Source organism: Ammospiza caudacuta, chromosome 1 (genome assembly GCF_027887145.1).
Source record: "Ammospiza caudacuta isolate bAmmCau1 chromosome 1, bAmmCau1.pri, whole genome shotgun sequence".
Lineage (NCBI taxonomy): Eukaryota > Metazoa > Chordata > Aves > Passeriformes > Passerellidae > Ammospiza > Ammospiza caudacuta.
Genome location: NC_080593.1, coordinates 120,380,564 through 120,402,949, shown reverse-complemented (window position 1 = coordinate 120,402,949; position 22,386 = coordinate 120,380,564). Strand labels below are relative to the sequence as shown.

The following is a 22,386-nucleotide window of genomic DNA, read 5'->3' as shown; positions in this document are numbered from 1 at the left end:
TGTATGAAGTGTATGAATATGCAACGGGCTATTGCTTTTAAGGGTTAATCCTTTGTTAACAGGGTTCCTTTTTCGGCTCGTGCTGCCCAGAAAAAGGTACCCGGATGTCTCTAACTCTTTGTTTCTATTGCCTCATATTGTCCTAATTGAAATTGTCCAAATTATTATTACTCTAATTATATTACTATTTTTATAACCATTTTATTACTATTAAACTTTTATAATTTTAAAAACAAGTGATTGGCGTTTTTCACACTGGCTAAACAGGTGGCCTTTCTATTCTGATACATTAAGTTGTATCCATTAGGGTATCTTTATCCCCACATCATTTATGCATCCCGTTCAATATTAGCTGCTGGCCTTCTTCTCTCTCCCCCATTCTGTCATTTAAAAGCTCACTTATATGAGCCAGAGTTTGGAAAAAAAAGTTGGTATTGTGAGAGTCTCTATAATATGACACAGTGGGAAAAACTCACAGTTTTTAACTGTGCACAACATGCAGTTGTGTGCATGACAAAAATGCTGTGCAGATATACAAAGAGTTCTGGAGCTTAATACCACCTCTCACAGCCTGTAAAACCTGTTACAGTCTCCTGTATTTTCTAATTTATAATCAAATTGTGAGCTTCCATTAACTAGCTACTATGTGTGAGAATTATGCCTCCTCTGGAGCATTGTGCTCATATTTCTTTGTGAAAAAGACAAAAAACTAGGATATAATATTCTTAAGCGAACTGAATCAACAAATCAAATAGAAAAAATGTTTTAAATATTTATTAATACACCAAAAACTTGATAAAATATCAGCAATAAATGGGTAGGATTTTATAAGCAACATAGTATCACTGTAAATGAAAAGAGTGTTGGTGAGGTTATGTCAGATTTGAAGTACACATGAAAGCTTTGTTGAAGATCTGGAGTACGAGTAATATAACATTTTCCTTTTTGTTTTTAAGGCATTCTTTACTACTACTTAGAAGAGCACGTGGAATACAGTATTAAAAGAAGCAGTAGAGCAGCTTGACCTATTACAGAACCATGGTTCGACTAACAATGGACCTAATTGCTAAAAATGCTGGTCACAAGAACCGTAGTGAAGAGGATTTTGGACAATATGTGCAAAAATTAACTCATCTGAATTTATCAGATAAAAATATAGATTCAATTGTAAGATTTATTTTTTATTATTCCTTTTAAACTGGCTACTCTAATGTTTTGTAGTTACTGTTAAGATGAGGTGTTCGTTGTTGGAGAGACAAACATGGAAAGCCAAGTTTTACAAATTTGTAAACTCACAGCATAATCTTTTCAATCTATCTGTGATTTATTCCTTAAATTTCAGAGGAAGTCTGAGAAAGGAAAGGAGAGTTCAGGAACAGGAAATAACCCGAGTGAGGTTAACAAATTAGGACTGGTGTAGTGGCTTTTTCAAATTAGCCAGGTTAAAAATATACTTCTTTTTTTTTTTAATTGCTCCCTGGGGCTTACTCATTTAAAAAATAATCCATGAGCTTTTAATTTTCAAAGACTAAATCTGCAAACCTAACCCAGTCCTCCTTCCTCTGAGTTTAATAATAGGAAATGTATACAGGTTTCAATAAGTTCTGAGTTAATTCAGATCCCCTCAAGATACTGAGTAAGTTTTGAAACTGCTGAGCCCAGAACAACTGCATTGTTGAATGTGGTGAATTTCAATTTCTGCTCTAAAAGTGTGATTTTATTTAAGAAGAAATTGTTTGTTCTGTGTGAACAGATGCTGCAAACCAACAGGTTTATTCAGCCCACTCCTATGCACAGCCATAGCAAGTTAATAATTGGATCAGTCCATTGGATGGGGTCTGCTTCATCAGCTGCCACAGCAAAGTTTTACAGAAACCTTCATGGGGAATGGTCTTTTAGTTGTTTCATAGGAAAATGTTCAAAGAAACTCAACATTTGAGTGTAAATTTGAGTTCAGAAACATATTAAAACAGATTGAAGTGCAAGGTTTTGTAAAAACCAATAATTCTTTGCCAAGAACTGGTTTCCAGTTACATCAGTGCAGTTTAATGGAGACAACTACACAAAAAATTGTGCTTTTCTGAGATCCATGTGATGAAGCCAGGGAAGGGAATGAAGTCACACTGGATGTGGAGTATTTGCTGGTAATGTCTGTAGTCCTCAGATTCTGTAGGGCAAAATGGTAATGACAGATTTCAGTCTTTAATCTGTAGATAACTGACAATATATAATAACTCTGGTTTTCTAGGAAAAATAGTTTTAAGAAATGTTTACTAAAGGTGAAAATTTATAAATCATGCATCAGAACTTAAATATAAGAACAATCAATAGCTTCCAGAAGCAGGCAGTGACTGAATGTTAAGTAGCATGTTATTGTTTATTTCAGGGTGACCTCTCTTTCTGTAGAAATCTGAGAGTTCTGTATTTATATGATAACCAAATCAACCAAATCCAGAACTTGGACTTTGCTTCAAACATAACGCACCTTTACCTTCAGAACAATCGTATTTCCAGTATAGAAAATCTCTCACCACTGAAAAAACTTGAAAAACTGTAAGTTGAAAAGAATGTATTTATTTTACTAGTAAAAAGAATAGTTATGACACTTAAATTGTTTAAATTATGTAGCCATTAAAGTCCTTTCAGCTCTTAAATTTTGCTTTTCAAATAGAAAACAATAATTGCTTATTGTTTTTTATGAGATGTTCTGTGATAAAGGGAATATCATCTTGACATATATTTGTATTTAGATGATTTTATTTTTTCAGTCTAGTAATATTAATAATAATAGCAACAGATAAAACTGCAAAAAACTGCTTGAATCAGTTAAGTGTATATTCTACTTGTATGCTAGGTTATTTACTGTAGCTATCATAATTTCCAAGTATTATTCAATAATGCTTGGAAAATATTTTTCTCTATATATTGAAGCCTTGTGTTTGCTCTTACTTTCAAAGGATATTAAATCTATTTTGTGTTCTATTCTGTAGGTATTTAGGAGGCAACTATATCACTGTAGTAGAGGGTTTGGATAAAGTAGGAGAACTGAGGGAGCTACATATTGAAAGTCAACATCTCCCTCCTGGTGAAAAGCTTCTGTTTGATCCAGTATCTCTTAACTCCCTGGCAGTAAGTATATTTTGAGAATTACAATGAGCCAATTATCAGGAGATCAGTATTTTTAGGAGAAATTATTAGAGTTGATAATTCTGTGTTTTCCTCCTTTGCCAACTGGTGGCATTATTTGAAATTCTACCAAGAGACTTCCACCCTAATTCTCTTATAAGGTGTCCCCAAAATTCTACTTCATCTTTTTTTCTTTATGAAGAATGAAAATGAGAATCAAGAGAGAGAGAGGAAATAAGGAAGTACGTGGATGCCCTGTACCAACAGAATGTGAATTAACTAAAAAGGAGGTTGGAATTTATCACTTAGTTTTCTTAGTCTGTTTCATTTGTAGTGAATTAGTTTGTTGATATTTCAGTGATTTGATTGGTATAGTTGTTTATTTATTGCCTTTTGTATTTCTGTAGAAAAATGGAATGGAAAAAGAAGGCACAAACAGATTTTTCTTCCTGGATATTAAGAACAACACAATCAAAAGCATCCAGTTTTAGTTCTGCAGTTCTTCTATGTTGTGTTATGTCAAGAGTTCAGGAAATCTCTTTGAAGTTGTCTTTCAACATGTTAATTGCTCATAAAACATATAGTTGAAAAGGTTAAAAAGTAGGATTTATTTGCTAATGGATGTAGTTCTGTACTATAAAAATTCCTCTTGCTGTATCTCCCATACTGTAGTCAGGGCTTGATAAGCCTCTTTTTGTGAAGATTAAAAACTCACTAAAAAGTGAGTTCTTTTGTTCACATGTATATCATAAATATTTGACCTAGCTCTATTTTTTTCCTGTTTTGAGATTATGTAATCCAAGACATGCATTGCTGTTTTTCTTTAATAGAGATGAGTCATTTCTGTGAGAGCATTGGTACTTTGTTCCTTCTATATTGGAGAAATTATCAAAGTAAAGGAAAGTTTTACAGCTGTAATCTTCCCAGGATAATAATGTATAATAACTTCTTCCATGTTTTTCAGAAGCCTGGTCTAGATTTTGTTCTTTGTGGCTTTTAAGGCCTTTTGATGTGTTGGTTTGGGCTTTTTTTGGGTTTTTTTTTTTGTTTGTTTTCTATGAAACAATTTTGCATTCTTGATGATGCAACATCTTTTGTGGAGGCTAAATGTAAAAATATTCTATTTTATCCTTTAAGTGTCAAGTGTTTGGAGCCTTTTTAAGGCATTACTTTTTACTTCTTAATCTGTTTCTGGCTCTGTTAATGGTGTCAGAGATAAAAGAGGTAAAATCATGAGGCTGTATAGCTCTGTGTTTACCACAGGCAAATGTTTGGATGATGACAATGTCATGAATCTGACTGAGAAGATTATGTTTATGAACTGTGTTTCTGAGGATGATACTGGTAATTTCCATCTGCAATGTAGGTCTTGATCAAATTTTTGAAGGGGCTTAGTTTTCCTGTATAAACTGCTGAAATAGAGATTTTTCCAAATCATGGTAAATCTTATTTCTTGTATAATTCTAAACTCACTGGATTAGGAGTCCTTGTCATTTTCTAGACATATAAACTTTTTCCTTTCATGTGAAACTACATTAGTATTTCCCAAGATAAACAACTGAAACACATTTAGATTTTTATCTAAAATGTAAAGATCTCTGTAACTATTGTCTGTTACAAATGGCAAAGTGCAGTATGTGGCTCAGTACTGTTCCAGAGAAGGAGTAAGGATCAGAGGTATGGATACCAAGAGGTTTGTAGGATCAGGCCTGAGAGAAAAGCAGTGTAGTCCAGCTGTTAAATGAGACCATGTGAGTAGCACATATGGGCTTCAGCTCTGCAGTTCAGATGCACTCTTGGGGCCCACAGTCTAAGAACATGGACTTGTTGCAGCAAGTCCAGAGAGGGCACAGAGAGGATCAGAGGGCTGGAGCATCTCTCTTATAAAGACAGGCTGAGAGAGTTGGGCTTGTTCAGCCCGGAGAAGAGAAGGTTCCAAGGACACCTTATATCAGCATTCCAGTACCTAGAGGGGGCTTATAAGAAAGCTGGAGAGGCACTTTTTACAAGGGTGTGTTGTGAGAGGACACAGGATAATGGCCTGAAGCTGAGCAAGGGCACGTTTAGATTCCCTATTAGGAAGAAATTCTCTGCTTGTGACTGAGGTGAGGCATGGAACAGATTGCACAGAGACGCTGTGGATGCCCCATCCCTGGAAGCGTTCAAGGCCAGGTTGGATGGAGCTCTGAACAACCTGGTCCAGGGGAAGGCATCCCTGCTCATAGCAGGGGGCTCGAACTAAATGATCTTTAAGGTCCCTTCCAACCCAAACCATTCTATGATTCTAAAAAATGCAGTCAGTTTCAATGTATGTTTCATACTTCGAAAGTAGAGTTTGTAGCACTTGCAGAACTCTGTAAAGAATTTGAAGGTGTTTACAGAAACCTAAAAATTCTGTATTTACTAAGAATTTCTGAAATAATTGAGAAACAATCTTACTTTGGTTTCACTTCAAAACCAAAATAAATTACATTTTAGGACAAGGTGGAACACCAGCATAAAACAATCTGTATGGTGTGTGGAGGTGGTGTTTGCATGTTTCTTCTTCATATGTTTGTTCGTCTTTTAAGATAATTTTCTGTAATAATTTATAACTTGACTCATGCATGGCATGAAAAAAATATTTTTCTGCTTTTCTTCCTTCAGAAATCTTTGTCTGTATTGAATATCAGCAATAACAATATTGATGAATTAGAAGAACTGGCAGTTTTGGAAAATCTTTCTTATCTTAAAGCAGTCGACAATCAACTTAAACATATGAAGGTATTAAAGTAAATATTTGTTATTTTAAGTATGGGTGTTCAAAAATTAGCCACGTTCATCCTTATCACTAAATATATACATCTAAACAAATTTTACTTCTGCAGTTACTAAATCTGGCTTGTCAAGCATGCTCTCTTTTCTCATATAAAAATATTACTGAGAGTAAAAATGGAGAAGCATTTACCTGGGATGTAAAAATTTATAATTTTATTAATTAATATTGAAATTAATTGGATTAAATAGTAACCGAAATCACCAAGACAAAGTCTTGATTGAAATAAACTCTTTATTTTCTGGTTTGCATAATCATTTTATTTCCTTAGTAAACTTAACTTTCATTGCTTAGTAGTTATTAAAAAAACTATTCTTATTACTTCTGAGAACACAACATATTTTTAACTGATTTTTGAGAGAATTTGGCAATTCTCTTTACTAAAGAGGACATTGCAGTATTTTGTATGCATAACCTATCAGTTATCTAGATGAATTTACTCTATTTGGACTCTTCATTTTTTTACACTATAATATTAAAAAATGTTGAATTATGCCTTTCTTTTTTACTACAGAACTAATAATGGTTTGTATTTGAAGTCCTGGCTGGCAGTTGTGATTGAATTTATATCAAAATACAATTCATATAGACTTTTGCTGAGTAATTAAATTTACATTGAATATGTTGGTTACATCCAAATAGCAAAAAGCTTTTTTCAAATAGGCAATCTCCCCAAATCTTCTCTTTTTTAAAGGAATCAATTTCTGAATAAAACGTATTACAAAAATAATTATATTGGCTCTTTCTTTCTTATAAATAAAATATACTTCTGTTGTGATGATTTTAAAATAAAATTATCATAGCCAAAGAACCAATTAATTTTAAGAATGAGACAGCATTTTCAGTATCTTAGAGGAAAAACCACTACTATCCTCTGAAACAGAAAAAGGAGAGGACAAAATTACTGCATTATTCAGTAACTGTGTATATGTTATTTATTCTTTATTAAATTTCATTATTTAATCATTAGGAAAACCAGAATTACATTTACCCAAACCTGTTAGACCTGAAGATTTCTGTATAGTCACAACTGTGGAAAAATTATACAATTAGCATTTGAGTTTGCTATCCCTTACACTTGTACTAAGCTCCAGTATATTTTGAAAGTGACTGTTCTGTGTGTTTCCTAAACAATCTCCAAGTCTGGAAATGTATGGAACAGGGAAAGTGTTTCTATTCATATCTTTGCAGATATGTAAAATTAATGAACATATCAAATGTGTTTAATATACATTGTAATGCAGGTGGATATTCAACTTTCCAGCTACAATTACTGAGTTTTAAGAGATTGCATTTTGGTAGTCTCTACATATCACTAATATAAATTCTTAGATAAATAAAAACCAAACTGTTCAAAAAAGCAGTAAGCCATGAAAAGTATTTTTTACAAAGTCAGTTTTTACTCTGTATAAGGGTTTAGCTCACAGTGGACATCTAGCAGGAGAACAATCTTATACAGCCACTTACTGTTCTAAGAAATAGCTGAGGAAAGTTTTGAGTATATTTCAATATTTTTTGCATCCATGAATTTCATGATTTCACAGCATACATTATTCTAAGCTGTGAAAGTTGCAAGGATTTTAGGGGTATACAGTTCTATACACTTAATTGGTTCTGCTGGCTGAACTTGTTTCATGCAGCAAAGGCTCCTTCATTCCCACATGAGCTGCTTCCCTTCTCCTCCCTCTTGCCCCTCTGTTATCAAAACTCTGATGTATAGCTCTTTTTCATGCCAAAAGCACTATATCCCCTGTTTTCCCTTTCTTGCTTTGCCATCACTGCCATCAAGAACTTCCCCAGGAATGTCCAGCACTGATCAGAGATCGTGGCAGTGCCACATGACAGGGAAGTGTCAGAGCTCTGTACCCAGCTGTGCTTCACCTGGTGGGGAGAGAAGCTGCAGGGGAGCAGGTCTGGTGAACTGCAGGAACAACATGGAATCTTTGAGAAAGAGGAAGATATGAAGGGCATAAGAAATCATGAAATACAATCTTATGTAGACTTTTCTCACTTTTGTGTACTTAGTAGAATTATTTTCTATTTTAAAATTTCAGTTTTTTCACTTTATTATGAAAACCCATATTCCTTTGATTTCTTACCTATGCCACTTTGATTGCAGCATAGTTAAAAATTAGGACTAATAAATTCAATAAATTCAAGCATTTAAGGTCGTGGCTAATACATGGCTTTGTTAGCATAATTAACAGACATCAAGGCATATGAACTTGTTTCACTTGACTGAAATTTATATAATGAAGTCTGAACAGTAGACAGATGAAAATCAAGTAATTTTTCTGAATTCATGCAAAATAACTATGACTAGCTACCACATGCAAAAAGTCTCAGGTCAGTTATCAAAAATATAATTGATTTTAATAGAAGTGGCTTTTATTTGTTTTCTATTGCTCGCTACTTCATTTATTCATTGTATTGAGGTTCTGGTTTGCTTTAGTCAGGATCACAAGGTCTTCTAGACTGCAGTGTACTTGGGTTGGAATTAAGGAAATTTTTTAAAGCATTGTATCTATTAAAAAAAACCCCACACCTATTCCTTTTTACAAAAAGCCAGAATACAATTTATTTATTAAGTTCATTAGTTTTGGAAATACTATGAGTTGTGTGAGTCTTTGAATAGATAGAGAAAAGTAGCTAGAAATTCCTGGAAAAAATCTGTATTTCCCAAGTCTTTAATTTATTCAACCTCTGCCCAGTATTGATTATGACAAGAGATATCACAAAAGATGAATTCATTCGCTTTAGAATTGAGTCAGGAACAAGAGAGAAATTATAGATTTTCTCAAATAGATTATGACAGGTAATCAAACTGGTGACAAATGGCTGTCTGTAGATGTAGCTGGGGCAGTTGGATTAGACGTTTCCAATAAAAACTGGAGCATACTGGTCAAATAGCAATTCTTAAATGGCCACTGTTAATTGGTAAGAAAGTTACTGCCAGCACTACAGCTGCCTACTCAGGCACTTGCCCTTCCCCCTCCCCACCCTCCCCGATGGAATATAATTTGCTCGTCAGTATTTTGTAGCAGACCTCAAAGTGATAGCATGACATGATCATTTATCAAACGGAGCCTGCCCACAAGAGTGTCTGGTCCCTTTAGTACAGCTTATTGAAAGGCTGGGAAGTGAAAGCACTTTATTAGAGACAGGAAGGCAATGAACAAGTGGAGCGTATCGAAAGGGTAATCATATTTCAGCACAGGATTAGTGTGCTCTTAGATAAACACACACTGGAGTAAGCATGTTCAGGGTCATTTATCAAGTAAGTAACAGCTAACAAAAATCTACAGGACTCTGTATACATTCATCAAAGTTAAACTGTATACATTTTGTTTCAGTCATAGACAACTTTGTGTTGCAAAACTATTACTTGGAAAAATTCTTTCTAATGAAATCTAGAACACATTATAGACTTCAATGACAGTATCTGAATGCTTAGGTAAGGATAAATAAATATACTTGCTAAATGTTTTTTTTTTAGTAAGTCTAGCCTAAAATATTTTGCCCCTAAATTTAGTTTGTGATTAAGTGTTAGCACCTAAACTGTGGGGGTTATCACGTTGCTATTCTGATACATACTGATTAAGCTTTGCTGAATAACATGACAAAAATTATTAACATTTCTTCATGTGGACTAGCCCTCAGAGTTTCTTTCATTGTTTTATCAGTCTTGATCCTCACAGAACCAGACTTTTGCTCTCCAGTTTTATAAAAATACATTTTTATCACTGAATAACAATAGATGATATCACCGTCACCATAGTAGACAAAAATTATAGGGTTTGGAGGTATGAGGCTGTGCTGCCACTTTCTCTTCCACATGATTTTTCTAAACATGGATTATATAACTGATAGAATATTTCCAGGAGGATTTTCTACTACGGGAGATGAGCCAGCAAAAGCAGAATTCTCCCTGCTTGTGTTACGCAAGCAAGTTTCTAAATTTGAAGGAGCTAAGAGATATCTACATTGCTAGAGATTTCATGGTTGGCAGCAAGCTACAAAGTTTTACACCCTCTGTGGTTTAGAATCCATCACAGCATGATCAGTAGAATTTTCCAAATTATTACAACAGCAGAACATAAATCCTCTCTCCTGTTTGTACCTATTGTCTTGAATCCCTCTTTGAGCTTTTCACACATACAAGGAAAACCTGTCAAGAGTGAAAGTTCAATGGAATTTTGGAAAGAAAGTATTTCAGAAAGTAAGGTGTCTAGTAGAAAGGACCAATCTGATAAAGTCTGCATGTTTTCAACTTGGATTTATTATATTTGAAAGAGTAGTTTCATCTAGGTCATACTGCCCCTGGGTAAGCAGACAGAAACAGAGATGGAGAAAGGTATATTTCACTAATTTCACTTTGTAGGCCAATACTGTAACTGACCACCCACAGTTAGGTAAGGGGGGGGTTACTGTTTCTCCTGTAAAATACAGTTCTACATGTATAAAAAGAGAGAGGCAGTCCACTGTGGATTGCATGATTTTTAGCTTTTTTTTCTTTTAGTCTGTACTTTATCTGTATAAGGTATTTATTCTTCCACACAATGATACTCTTAAGGGCTCTTTTAGACTTTGGGGATGCACTAACAGACACTGTGTATAATACGAATTTTTTCATTGCTAGTTCCTAGGCTTTGGGTGCTTATCAGTGGGATTGAAGTGGTAATTTTCCATAGCTGGCATTACTGTATCCCTAAAAATGCAGCATCTTCCAACATCACTGTTTCTTCTGTGCAATTTTGATACATTCAGAGGATGCTGTGGACCACTGTGTTTGAAAATGCACATTCTTAATGTACATAATACATGTGAATAGTCTCACTGAAGTTATTTTTGTGTGCAGGATTTGGGCCTGGCTGAACAAATCACATTACTGTTGAATTTTACTCTGGAGGGGAAAACATAATCACAATGTTCTGTTGTTGTTCCGATTGCAGGATTTGGAGGGTGTATTAAAAAAATGGACAAAGCTACGCAGAATAGATCTTACAGGAAACCCCATCTGCCAAAAACCAAAGTACAAGGATAGGATTATAGTACAGTCACTGACTTTAGGTAAAAAATTCAATCAGTAGCCCACCCATGACCCCCAGTCTTTTAGGAAACAACTGAAAAATTAATTGTTCTTGAGTAGCACTCTGCATGTAAACACAGTTACTGCTATAGATATTTATGTCAAATCATGAACTTTTAATTTATGTAGAAAGCTAAAATGGCTTATGTAATCAGCTTCACAAGCCATCTTGCTTATCTTTTGGTATTAGTCATAGTAATCATTTGTTTTATAATAGATGATTGGTGAGATTGTTACAAGACAGTTTTTTGTGTTAATATTCCAGATGTGAAACTGATTTTCAAAGATCAGTTTTATCTATTCCCCTATCAATTTGTAGTAGTTGCTAAAGTGTTTTTGTTGTACAGTGCCAGTTATGCAGATCCCACATTACTGTGTTTGAATTTGTCATATAACATTAATCCTTAAACTTATAAGCAGTTCACACTTATGTTGTGAGTCTATTTGTTAATCTTAACACTTATGGTGCAGTTTTTATTATTATTTTGCATAAAATCTTAGCATGAAAGGAAGAAGCTGATTCTTCTGTATCTAAATATTTATACTGTAGAAATAAGTTTAAAAAAATCTGCTTCTTTTTCCTTTTTTGGATAAAGATGGTGATTATTTTTAAAGTTATAATGACAGAACTTGGTTTTTCTCATAGTACAAAATATTGGCCATTTAGAAAAAGAAAAAACCTTTCTGCACAATGAAAATAACAGTGCCTTAGGACAGTTCTAATGCAACCTAAATTTGTGGGCACATGAGGTATTTCATTTGGGCTGACTCAAACATGCAGATGCAACCAATGAATCATAGAGCATAAGGTTTATGGCACCTAAGTGAGTAAAGTTGATCTCAGAGAGGCAAATCTGTGGGACTGTCTCCATGACCAGTAGAATTCCTTGATTGCTAAGATGTGCAGTTTCCCTCTCCACCTGGATTTCTGCATCTATCTATACCCTGTGGAAGAGCATAACTTTTCTGCAGAATGTTATAGAAAGTCTTGCATGTTAACCAAATGTGAAATATGTATATTTCCCTTGAAATTTATAAAACTGTAGATTTTTTTTTTTTGTAATTAAGACATGTTAACTCTCTTGCAGCTTGAATATGAATATCAGTCTTTATTGGGTATTTTTTTCTTTACCAAAATGCTAGAAAAAGGAAAAGGACTTGAAGAGAATTAATATAGAACAAACACACATTACCTACAACTTTGTATGATCCTTTAGTTCACTTTGTATCACAGAAAATGTTCTCTTTTGCAGAATCCCTGGATGGGAAAGAAATTCAAGAAATGGAAAGACGTTTCTTAATGAATTGGAAAGCCTCCAGAGCTGCCAGGCAAAAAAGCAATGAAAGAAAGACTGATGAACAGGCAGCCAAAGTAGAATCTTGTAAGCAAACAAATCAATTACTTCATGCTTATTTAAAACTTACAGAAATCATAAAATTACTGCTAAAAATAAATATACTAAGAATTGTTTATAAGACACTTGTACCAGTGATGAGTCCAAAAGACTTGAGTAGAAATGGAGCTTTTTAAATATAATATTTAATTTTAGCACTAGTTCATATGTCGTTTTTGTTTCCTCACATCCCAATCACCCAGAATTATGGAAAGGTAGCTAGTGTATTTTGATTGTGTAAATATTCACATTTACATCCATGTTTTAAAAATGTTGGGCATTCTAGAATAAATATGCATAAAATATATCAGACTTTTAAAATCTATTTGCTTATACTTATTTGATTTCTGTATATTGTCAGCCCTTTAAAGGCCTTTGCAAGATACATGTCTAGCAGAAGTCCAAGTTTTTAACTTGGAAAAAAATGTCTGGGAGGTAAAAAAGCCTTAAACCCTTTTTGAGGTTAAAAGGCAACCTGTTCTTCAAGGGGGAAAAGAAATTAGTTTTGAAACTCAAGCAAAACCTGAAATAAACTTTGATGTTTTTTAAAAAATGGTGGGCAGGTGGTGGTTGTTACAGAGTTGGCTGCAGATTAAAACATAAATGACTTAACAGCATGTCTTGCTATTTTGCAGGACTTGGATACAAACATTAAACTTGAAATTATTCAAAATTGCTTGAATTACCACATTTATAAAATAAATTTGGGAGCATTTACACTGTTGCTTTCAGAAAATAAATTAATATGTTATTTTTGAAGACATGAAGGCTGATGCTTTGCATGCCAGCACCAGCCCTAAAACAGTTGGAGTCTCTGCTCATTGTTTGGAAGCCATATGTAAAAGGCAATGGTTCTGAAATGGTCTTCTGAATAACTACTGATATAAGGAGGTGCTAATTGAATTTACTCCCTTTCAAATAACTCTACCTGAATGGGAATACCTGTTTTAATATTCACCTTCATCAGTGTTTGCAGCACTTTCTATAACTCCATTCAAAGTTTTCCGTTCTCAGTTATCAAATCTGAGGTATTGTACCTTAAGGTTCATTACATTGTTTTCTATAATGAGAAATATTGGAACCTGTGATCAATCACACTGAATATATATGGTTTCACTTGGGATCTTGAATTAATCCTTTTTTTTGTTTGTTTTCTGCAGCTGACTTTGAAGCACCTTATTTCACAATTCCTCTTCACCCCAGTCGCCCTGTGAAAGAAAAAAAAGGAAAACCAGATTTTTTAGATTTGGCTCACAAGCAGAAAGGTGAAAGAAAACCTCCGCCAAGAATCCATGAAAGAAGAAGTCAGATGAAAACTCAGGTGTGTTTCTCTAACAACTTCCTTTTAGTTATGTTGGTTATTACTTGTCTGAAATAATTTTTTTAACCATGTTATATTTATTGTCTTTATTTCTTTGAAAGACAGGATAATAGCTTTCAGTTTCTGGTTACAAATCAATGGACTAGCTAATAGCAGCAACTTTAAGGTTGCTAGTTTCTGTCATATGCCTTTAATTGTAATCATTTTCCACAAGGGTAAAATAATGTTGAAGTTAACTCTCAGAAGTAAGTTGACGTGTGAGAACCATTGGTGAAGGGTGATGCTGTGGACAGAATTATCTGGAAAAGGAGAAACAATCAATTTTCATCATTACAGCTTACTTCTAACAGCCATGCTCCAGTTTCACCTGTGGCAATAGTATAGTCAAATATTTGGGACCTAATATCACTCCTTCCAGATTTTCAATGCTATTTTTAACCTAACAGTTTTATTACTTATCAGCTGAACTAGCCAACAAAAAACCCACATCATTTATGCAATGCTGTCAATAAAATAAATAAATGCATGCAACTGACATAGGCATTTTTTGTAATTAAATTAGTAAATGTAGTATTCTATTTTACATTCAAGTTAGAATTTATTAGTATGTTTGACAATTTAACCGAGCAATATTTAATGCTATTTTATTTTTGACACCTTACCACTTTACATTCTATGAGTTTTGTTTATTCTGATTATTTGTTCTGATTAAAAATAGCTGCCTTTCTGTTGAGAAGGGAAGAAGAATTGCAAATCACAAAGCTCCTCTCTTTCAAATAATAATTTTTGTTCATCACAGGCAATGGATATATTCTGGATGTATTTCTGGAGAAATTGAATTTGTCAAATACGTACCCATTATTGAACTTTTTTTCTTTCTCAGAAAGCACAAAGCAGTGGAGCAGTTAAAAAAAAAAAAGAACTGCAGGAACAATGTATTCCTTACTATTAAAAGTAATATTTTTAGTACTATTATAGTTGTACACTATTATTTTCCAGTGAATAGTACAGGCTTCTGAAATTTGGAGTGACACAGACTAATACACATGCCATATAAATGTTGGGATTTTTAAAATTCTATTGTAAGATGGGTTTGTCCACATGCTCAGTGTTCTGTCAGCTTGCATGCCATCTCTATTAGCATCGTGTCTTTTGGGCCAAGCTGAGCAAAACTGTGCTTTGCATTTACCATTCCCCTTAGTCCTAAAAAAGAATGGAACATGTGTGCACAATGTCTTTTCTCCTGTAAGATTTTCTGCTATTCCCTTTGAGGCAAAGCATTCTGATTCTGCTTTACAATGGTAACAAGCTGAGCTTTTCTTGGCAAATATTTTCCCAGTATTAAAAATCTGGAATACAATCACGGCTCTGTTGAAATCCCTTTTGACCCTAGAAAGGCAAAGAGAGCACCTTCCATACTTGATTGAAATAAAATGTCTATATTTTAATTAATTTACATTTGTAAATTAAACAATTTAATTGATTTTTTTAAACTGTTAATATAGAAGATTTTAGCCTGATTTCACAGAAAGGTTAGAAGAAACTGTAGTCACATTACATGCATTTAATATTTTCTAAAAACTTCTAAATGGGACTTTTATCTTAGATGCTGAAGGTTACTGTACCTTACAATTTCACATCTAATCACTGATCCTGAGATGTATTCTAATCTTGTCAGTAGAGGAATTTCATAGAAGGCAACGTTTTAAAGTTTTGTTAATTCTTTAGAACATATGTTGGGAAAAACCTCAAAACCTCAAAAAATAGAAATATTCGTTCTCAGAGCTTATGCAGATATGAAAAAATGACAAATCATAGTATTCCCTTGCCAGATCCACTAATAAGGGATATACGTGAATGTGCTCACAAGTAAAGGAAGGAATTTTTTTCAAACTGAACAAATACCTGTATTGTTTAATTGAAATTCGGTATCAGACCAAAGAAATTAGTGGGTCTTAATCCTGTGTTAGTCAAATAAATTATTCCAACAGATGTTTCCTCTTTCCCTATACATACTAGGTGATGTTTGACCTTGGCAACTGAAAAATAGGCATTAAATACCTTTCTAACATACATCTAAGATCCACTGAGGATTGCATGTAGCTTGAACAATGAAAAAAGCCACTTATTACTAGATTACTAAAATATGTCATTAATCTTTCCTTTTTGATGATATGAAAGCAATAGCAATTTTATATTGAATTTTAAGTTAGTTTTGAACATTCAGAGAAAATTATGGATATTGGCAGGAAGTAATTAAAAGAAACCAAATCACTTAACTATTTTGAAGATACCTAATACCTTCCAATGGGATACACCATTATTAATGTTCCCTGAGTAGAGAAGTTGTTGAAATTTTGATGTTGTAAACTTAATCTGTAACCAGCAGTTTCTGCCCAGATTGCCTTACTCATGGAATTAAATATTGTGGTAGGTATTTGTAGCAATTCAGAATGTGGTGGGAAAGTCACCTTTTGTCCCTCCATTGTATGTTATGGGATTAGCAATGTGGAAATATCCTTAAATTACAGTCAGCATGTAATAAATACACTGGATTGTGCCAACTAGTCATAAGCTACTCTGCTGCCACCATGCGCATTATGAATATTTCAAGTTCTAGTCTAAAAGGAAGGAACTTGCAGTGAACAGTGTTAGTTCTCCCTCTTCTTAGGCAGATGCTTGTATGAACATTGCATTTAATTAATTAAATATTTATCAATGCCCTGAGTTGCAGTGATGTGTGTGGTCTGAAATCTACACAGGATAGTGTATATTTGATAACAGGTAGGAATGTGCATGTTCTGCATGTATACTGGGTTTTTGTTTTTATTAATTTAGCTAGCATCATAATTAATAGAATCATTACAGCCTATTATATGACAGGTTTTTGGGGCGAAATGATACTGGGACTGATAATGGTAATGATGTACACCCAAAACATAAGCTTTGCAATCATACACTTTGCATTACAGAATGGAGCTCTCTTATTTGAGAGAGAGGTGGAGAAATATGTTACCTCTGGGTGACCTAATTCTTGTTTTCTTACTGAATATCAATTTCAGCAAACATCTGAAAATTCAAAAATAAAAAAATATCCTCAGTGTTAGCTGCAGGAGAACGAGAAATACAGATTTAAGATATAAACCAGGGCAGTTTTAGCTGTGCACCCTCGAGTTGGTTTTAGCAGCAAAGAGCTTGCAAGCACTCCAAATGTATTCAGAATTAGGGGCATTAAATACTTCGAGATAGCAGCTGGAGCACTTTGCCAGCGCTGAGAGCATGCTTAGAACAGACAGGGAGTGCCTTTTCTCTCTGCCCTCTCACTGCCTTTCCTTAGTGATTGTGTTGAAGGAAAAATGTAAACATTTCTTAGTGAGGTCTACAAAGCACCAATCAGCATTTAATGCTGAGGGCTGTGGAAGAGAAATGTAAGGAATTTACTTGCTGTTGAATTATTCGGCCATGACATAGGATATGAAAGGAGTCACCATAATGCTAGATAAAGTGTAAGGATAAAGAGATAAAGTGAAGTTCTGAAATTAAATAGGATTGCTGAAGCAGAGCCTTTTGAATGAAGGTCAGGTATTAGAAGTTTCTGGTTACTGTGGCCCATGTAAAGTCTCAGCAGGCAAATCAGCCAGTTTTAGTGGTTGGTTCCCCCCCCCCTTTTTTTTTTTTTTTTTTTTTGTGGAGAATATGCACTACCTGTTAAAGTGAGTTTAAATACTTTTGAAGAGACATAATTAATATTACGGTAATCTGCAGCCTAGTGGTATTTTTGGTATCCATATTTACAGCCGTGCTGAATATGGTGCTGGATGATTCTCCCCATGATCGTTCATACTCTGCTCAGAAGCAAAAATATAACTGTCTTCACAAACATACAAAAACATACAAGACACAAACAATGGCATTCTGTCTAAACTTCTTTCAGTAGTGATAATTTTTAAAAACCAAGAAAAAGTAGGTCTACTATATGCTAAAACTGTAATACTTAGCAGTGCCATGTCATCCAGCGTCCTAAAGGCAGTGACAAAGGGCATCCCTTTTTCCTGTCCCCACTCCAGTTCCCTGTGCTGTGCCTGTGCCCAAGGCTGAGGAGGAGTAAGGATCTAAGCCGTGCTGGCAGAACACGTGCACAGACCCCCTGTGCCCTTGAGAGGAGTACATTCTTTCAAAGCAGACAGAGAGCATGTTAGCTGGTGAGCAGATTGCCAGCTAGACTGTGATACTCCTACATGTCTGGCTGGCCAGATAGAGCACAGGCACGTTCTTGCTGGGCAATCTGGCAGCAGCACACTTGCTTGCAATAGTCTGCTCCCTCTGCCAGGAGATAGGGGCTGTTCCTGGACGTTTAGAAGACCAAATGGCACATGTGACTTGTCAGCAACTTAGCAGGGCACATCTGGGGCTGCAGGCTGTCAGATGCTCTCAAGAACATTGAAACCCAGACTGTCTGAAGCCTTCTGCATAAAATACATGAATATTTAGAATGCTTTAGGTTGGAAGATCATTGAATCCAACCATAAGTCAGTAACATTTTAAACAGAATGCAGAATGAGAGGGGACTACTTAGTGATGTTAGTGTGAGTTGTGTCTTGTAACTGGGTCCATCAAGACTGTATCAGGAATTAAATACTATTTTAGGATGATAAACAAAAAGCAAACTCAGATCTTTGCCTATCTATTTTTCAGGTCTACACGCTCACCCTAATAGTTACTAGATAAATGAAACATTCAGTATGCAGTATTTATTTTTTCCCCATCCTTAAATCTTTGTTGTCAGTACTTTTAGAGCACTGTTGAGATAAAACCTCAAAACTTCATAACATTTTTGGTCTGCTGTATTAGCATTGCACATTTTTTATTGTGTAACTGACAAAATTATAAATATCCTTTTAATAACAAAAATTTGAATCTAATTAGAAAATTGTTAAAGAAGTAATGCTGTGGTTTTAGGTTTTTAAAATACATAACTACATGGGAGTTGGAAAAAGTAATTTGAGGTTTAAATAAAGACTGCTGCTTGAATAGGAATATATAAATAAATTCTCTCATTTCAGTATAATTCTGTTGAAGTCAGTTCCAATAATCTAATTTACTGCAATAATATAAACACTCTTTCAATATTTCCCTTCCTGTACCCTGTCTCACATTATGTAGGCACACTCCCCTCTCTGAAAAGTTGAAAGCAGCTGCTTTAACAAAGTTGAGGTGAAAACACAGTCACTGTGCCCTCATCTAGCAAGATGAGCTGCTACATTTTGGAGGACAGCACTGCAACCACTAATTCCTTCGTAGCAGCTATACCTCCTCAAATTCACTTCCAGCCCCTTGGGATGTATCCCATCCAGTTGCAAAGACTTGGATATGTCAGATTTGCCTTAGTGGTTCCTAAATCGGTCATGACCTACTGTTGGTAGAATTTCTCCCCACCAGAAAGTAGGACCTAAGAGGTGTGAGACCAGGCCAGTAAAGATTCCGATGCTTTTAGAGCTTCCACAGTACTGTTAGTGTGTCACTATGTTAGAAGTACCAAAAGGAAAAAAAATAGACATCATTGCCCAAATACCTTCCTTTGATAATGCTGTTACCATAATCAGAATATATGTAAACACACAGGGTTTGAGTTACTGATCTAAAGCTCATATTTGAACTTTCAACCCATAGCCAATGAAAAAATCCTATTTTTTTCTAATGCTGTATTATTTGTTTCTATATGCAGGTATAAAGCAGTACACAGCACTGCCTGTGATACACCTTTAAAAGCCATACAGTTCAAAAGTCCTGAGATAGACAGGAGGAAAAATAGCCAGAAAGCTGTCAGTGTTCAAGATGTGCCCATTGATTTTTCAGGATGAGGATTCAGACATGATCTATTAATATGGGATAGTTATGTGATTGTATTCAGAGTGTAACTGGTAAAAGTTAAGTGCAACTGAAAGGCTATCTTCCCTGTTTTTATTATTTTTTATCTCAGTGGGGTGTGCAAAGTAGCTATCCTGACTAACAGAGCTCTGAGGCAAAATGATTAATTATGTGAACCTGATTATTTACAGCCACAAAATTATAAATGCTATATATTGTAACTGGAAACAATACTTTTTACTTTGCTAGGGAAAAAACCCAGTGTTTTTATTTTAAGTCACTTGGCCTTGAAGAATTCTAGGAATTCACTGCTAAAAGAGTTGTATTTAAGCCTTACCTCTTCAATCAAACTACACTGTAACCAGACACTACAGAAATGACTGACTACATCTTTCTGTTCTCTTAATTCTGAGCAAAATTAATTGCTGCATCAAAAACAAGATAAATTCAAGCCAGCTGTGAAATGATCCATGTAATAGACTAATACTTTAAATCAAAAAGAGTTTTTAATCAATAAGCTCTTCCTTTCTTGGAGAGTTAATATGTTAGACTGCCATAGTAACCACTGATTACACGTCCAGTAAAGTTGGGTATAATCAGTTACACTTAGTTTGTAGGAAAATATTTGGGAATAAAAGACTGACTCTTCATTTATATGAGAAATTGTTTTGATTATTAATAAGATTTTTTTTCTTATAGGACTTGAAAATTAAAGTATTTGATACACATTTATGTAGGAAAAAAACGTTAATACCATTTCTGTCCATGGAAAAAGTAATTTTTGTAATAAAGGGATGTACAATACCCTAAATAGACAGATTCTGTCAATTCAGAATATTCTGGTTTCAGATTTGGCATTGGGAAGAAGAACAAAAGGGCTTTCACTGCAGCAGCCAGTAATCTTGCAATAGTTAAAGATCTTTTTTTCTAATCAGCAGCATTTGATAACATTGCTTATCATTGTTATAGAAATGTGGAGTGCTCCCAGGAAGTGTAAATGACAACAGGAGCAATAGGTGCTTTTGTGGGGCTGTGACATGAAGATCTCACCTGTCTCCTCTGATCTCTCTGATGTAGGTGGAGGAGGAATCTGAAGCAACAACATAATTGTTTGAATTTTAAAAGCCAGAAGTTACAGGAAGTGAAGATTTGGTCATTATTGATTTTCCTTTTCCTTTTTTTCCCTCAAAGCTTACAAAGAAAGATATTGGTGTCCCTTTGGATATGTTGCCTGTGTCTTTTTAATCTCAAAACCAGACAAAATTATGTTGAACTTAACACTGCTTTCTAAGAACATTTAGAAAAATAAGGAGCCTGCCTATTTATTTAGAAGCAATGTTTGTCTCAAAAACATGTAAAAACATCAGCACATGCTATGTTAAACTGGTTGCCTAATTCTTAAGCTTCCTCAAGAAATGAACTGGTTTTAGCCAGTGCCTTACCTAGCAGATGCTTCTTTCCCTATGTGGCACCCAGCAGATGTGCAGAGACGTGTTCACAGCAGAGTCATGGAGTCTTTAAGGTTGAAGAAGACCTCTAGGATCATGCAGTCCAACTGTAAACCTAACACTGCCATATTCACCACTAAACCATGGTGTGGTGAACACCAAACCACACATCTGCACCTTTTTTAACATTTCCAGGGATGGTAATTCCACCATTTCCCTGGACAGCCTGTTCCAATGCTTGACCACCCTTCCAAAAAGAATTTTTTCTCAACAGCCCTAAATCCTCCCTGGTGCAACTTCAGGCCATTTCCTCTTGTCCTGTTACTTGTTACTTCAGAGAAAAAAACAGCCCCCACCTGTCCACAACTTCCTTTCAAGCAGAAAAAAGCTATTAGCACATGATTTTTGAGAAGATCTGTAGTCCTAAAAACTAATTTCCATCATTTGGATTTTTCCAAGTTCTGGTGAATATTGTGGAGCATTTAGCAGAGGAGGCGCGAGAAGATTAATGATGTCTGTGCTGATTAATTTTTTGATTGGGAGTATAGTTCATTAATTTAACTTCAAATTCTGCTTGTTTGGCAGCTTTGGACTAGTTTGAGTAATTAAATAAATGCTTGAGACTTGAGAGATATAGGGAAATTCCAGTCCTACAGGTAAGGAAAGGAAAGCCCGGATTACAAATTGCCCCTGGGAAAAGACCTTTCCTAGTGCAGTTTCTCTGTGTGAATGGCAGCTCAGCAGCTTATGCTTACAGCCCTCTCTGAAATAAGAAAGGAATTTATCCTAAATAAGGAAATCAGGATCTGTCTTTTTGCATGGAATGTTTTGTGTATTTTGTGAACATTTATAATGTGGTAGAGATGATTAAAATACATTTAACTCCTGCATGCATTCTCCCCTTGAAAAACAAGATCTTCATCTTCATTATAAAGAACAAGATTTCCAAAGCTAAGACAGTAAATGAGTGGGGCTGTACCTCTGAGGTGCCAGTGTTTCTGTTAAAGTGTTGTGGTTTAACCCCAGCCAGCATCCAAACCCACACAGCCACTCACTCACTCTCCCCATTGGCACTGGGAAAAGAATAGGAAGGGAAGAAGCTGGAAAACTCATGGATTGATATAAGGACAGTTTAATAGGGAAAGCAAAAGCCACACATGTAAGCAGAGCAAACCAAGGAACTTAGTCACCACTTCCCATGGGCAGGCAGGTGTTCAGCCATTGCCAGGAAACCAGGGGCTCATCACATGCTATGGTTACTTGGGAAGGCTAACACCAAACATCCAAACATCCCCCTGCTTCCTCCTTCTTCCCCTAGTTCAGAT

At 35.0% G+C, this 22,386-nt stretch overlaps 1 protein-coding gene across 1 annotated transcript; it reads left to right on the top strand.

The window, feature by feature from the left end:
* The first annotated feature begins 1,038 nt into the window (after positions 1-1,038).
* On the top strand, positions 1,039-20,720 carry PPP1R42 (protein phosphatase 1 regulatory subunit 42). Its single transcript, XM_058806300.1, is given in 9 exon segments — positions 1,039-1,167; positions 2,387-2,553; positions 2,991-3,129; positions 4,493-4,557; positions 5,766-5,889; positions 10,894-11,011; positions 12,284-12,412; positions 13,585-13,745; positions 20,691-20,720. Coding segments are annotated over 9 exon segments (1,062 nt in total).
* Positions 20,721-22,386: the final 1,666 nt, after the last annotated feature.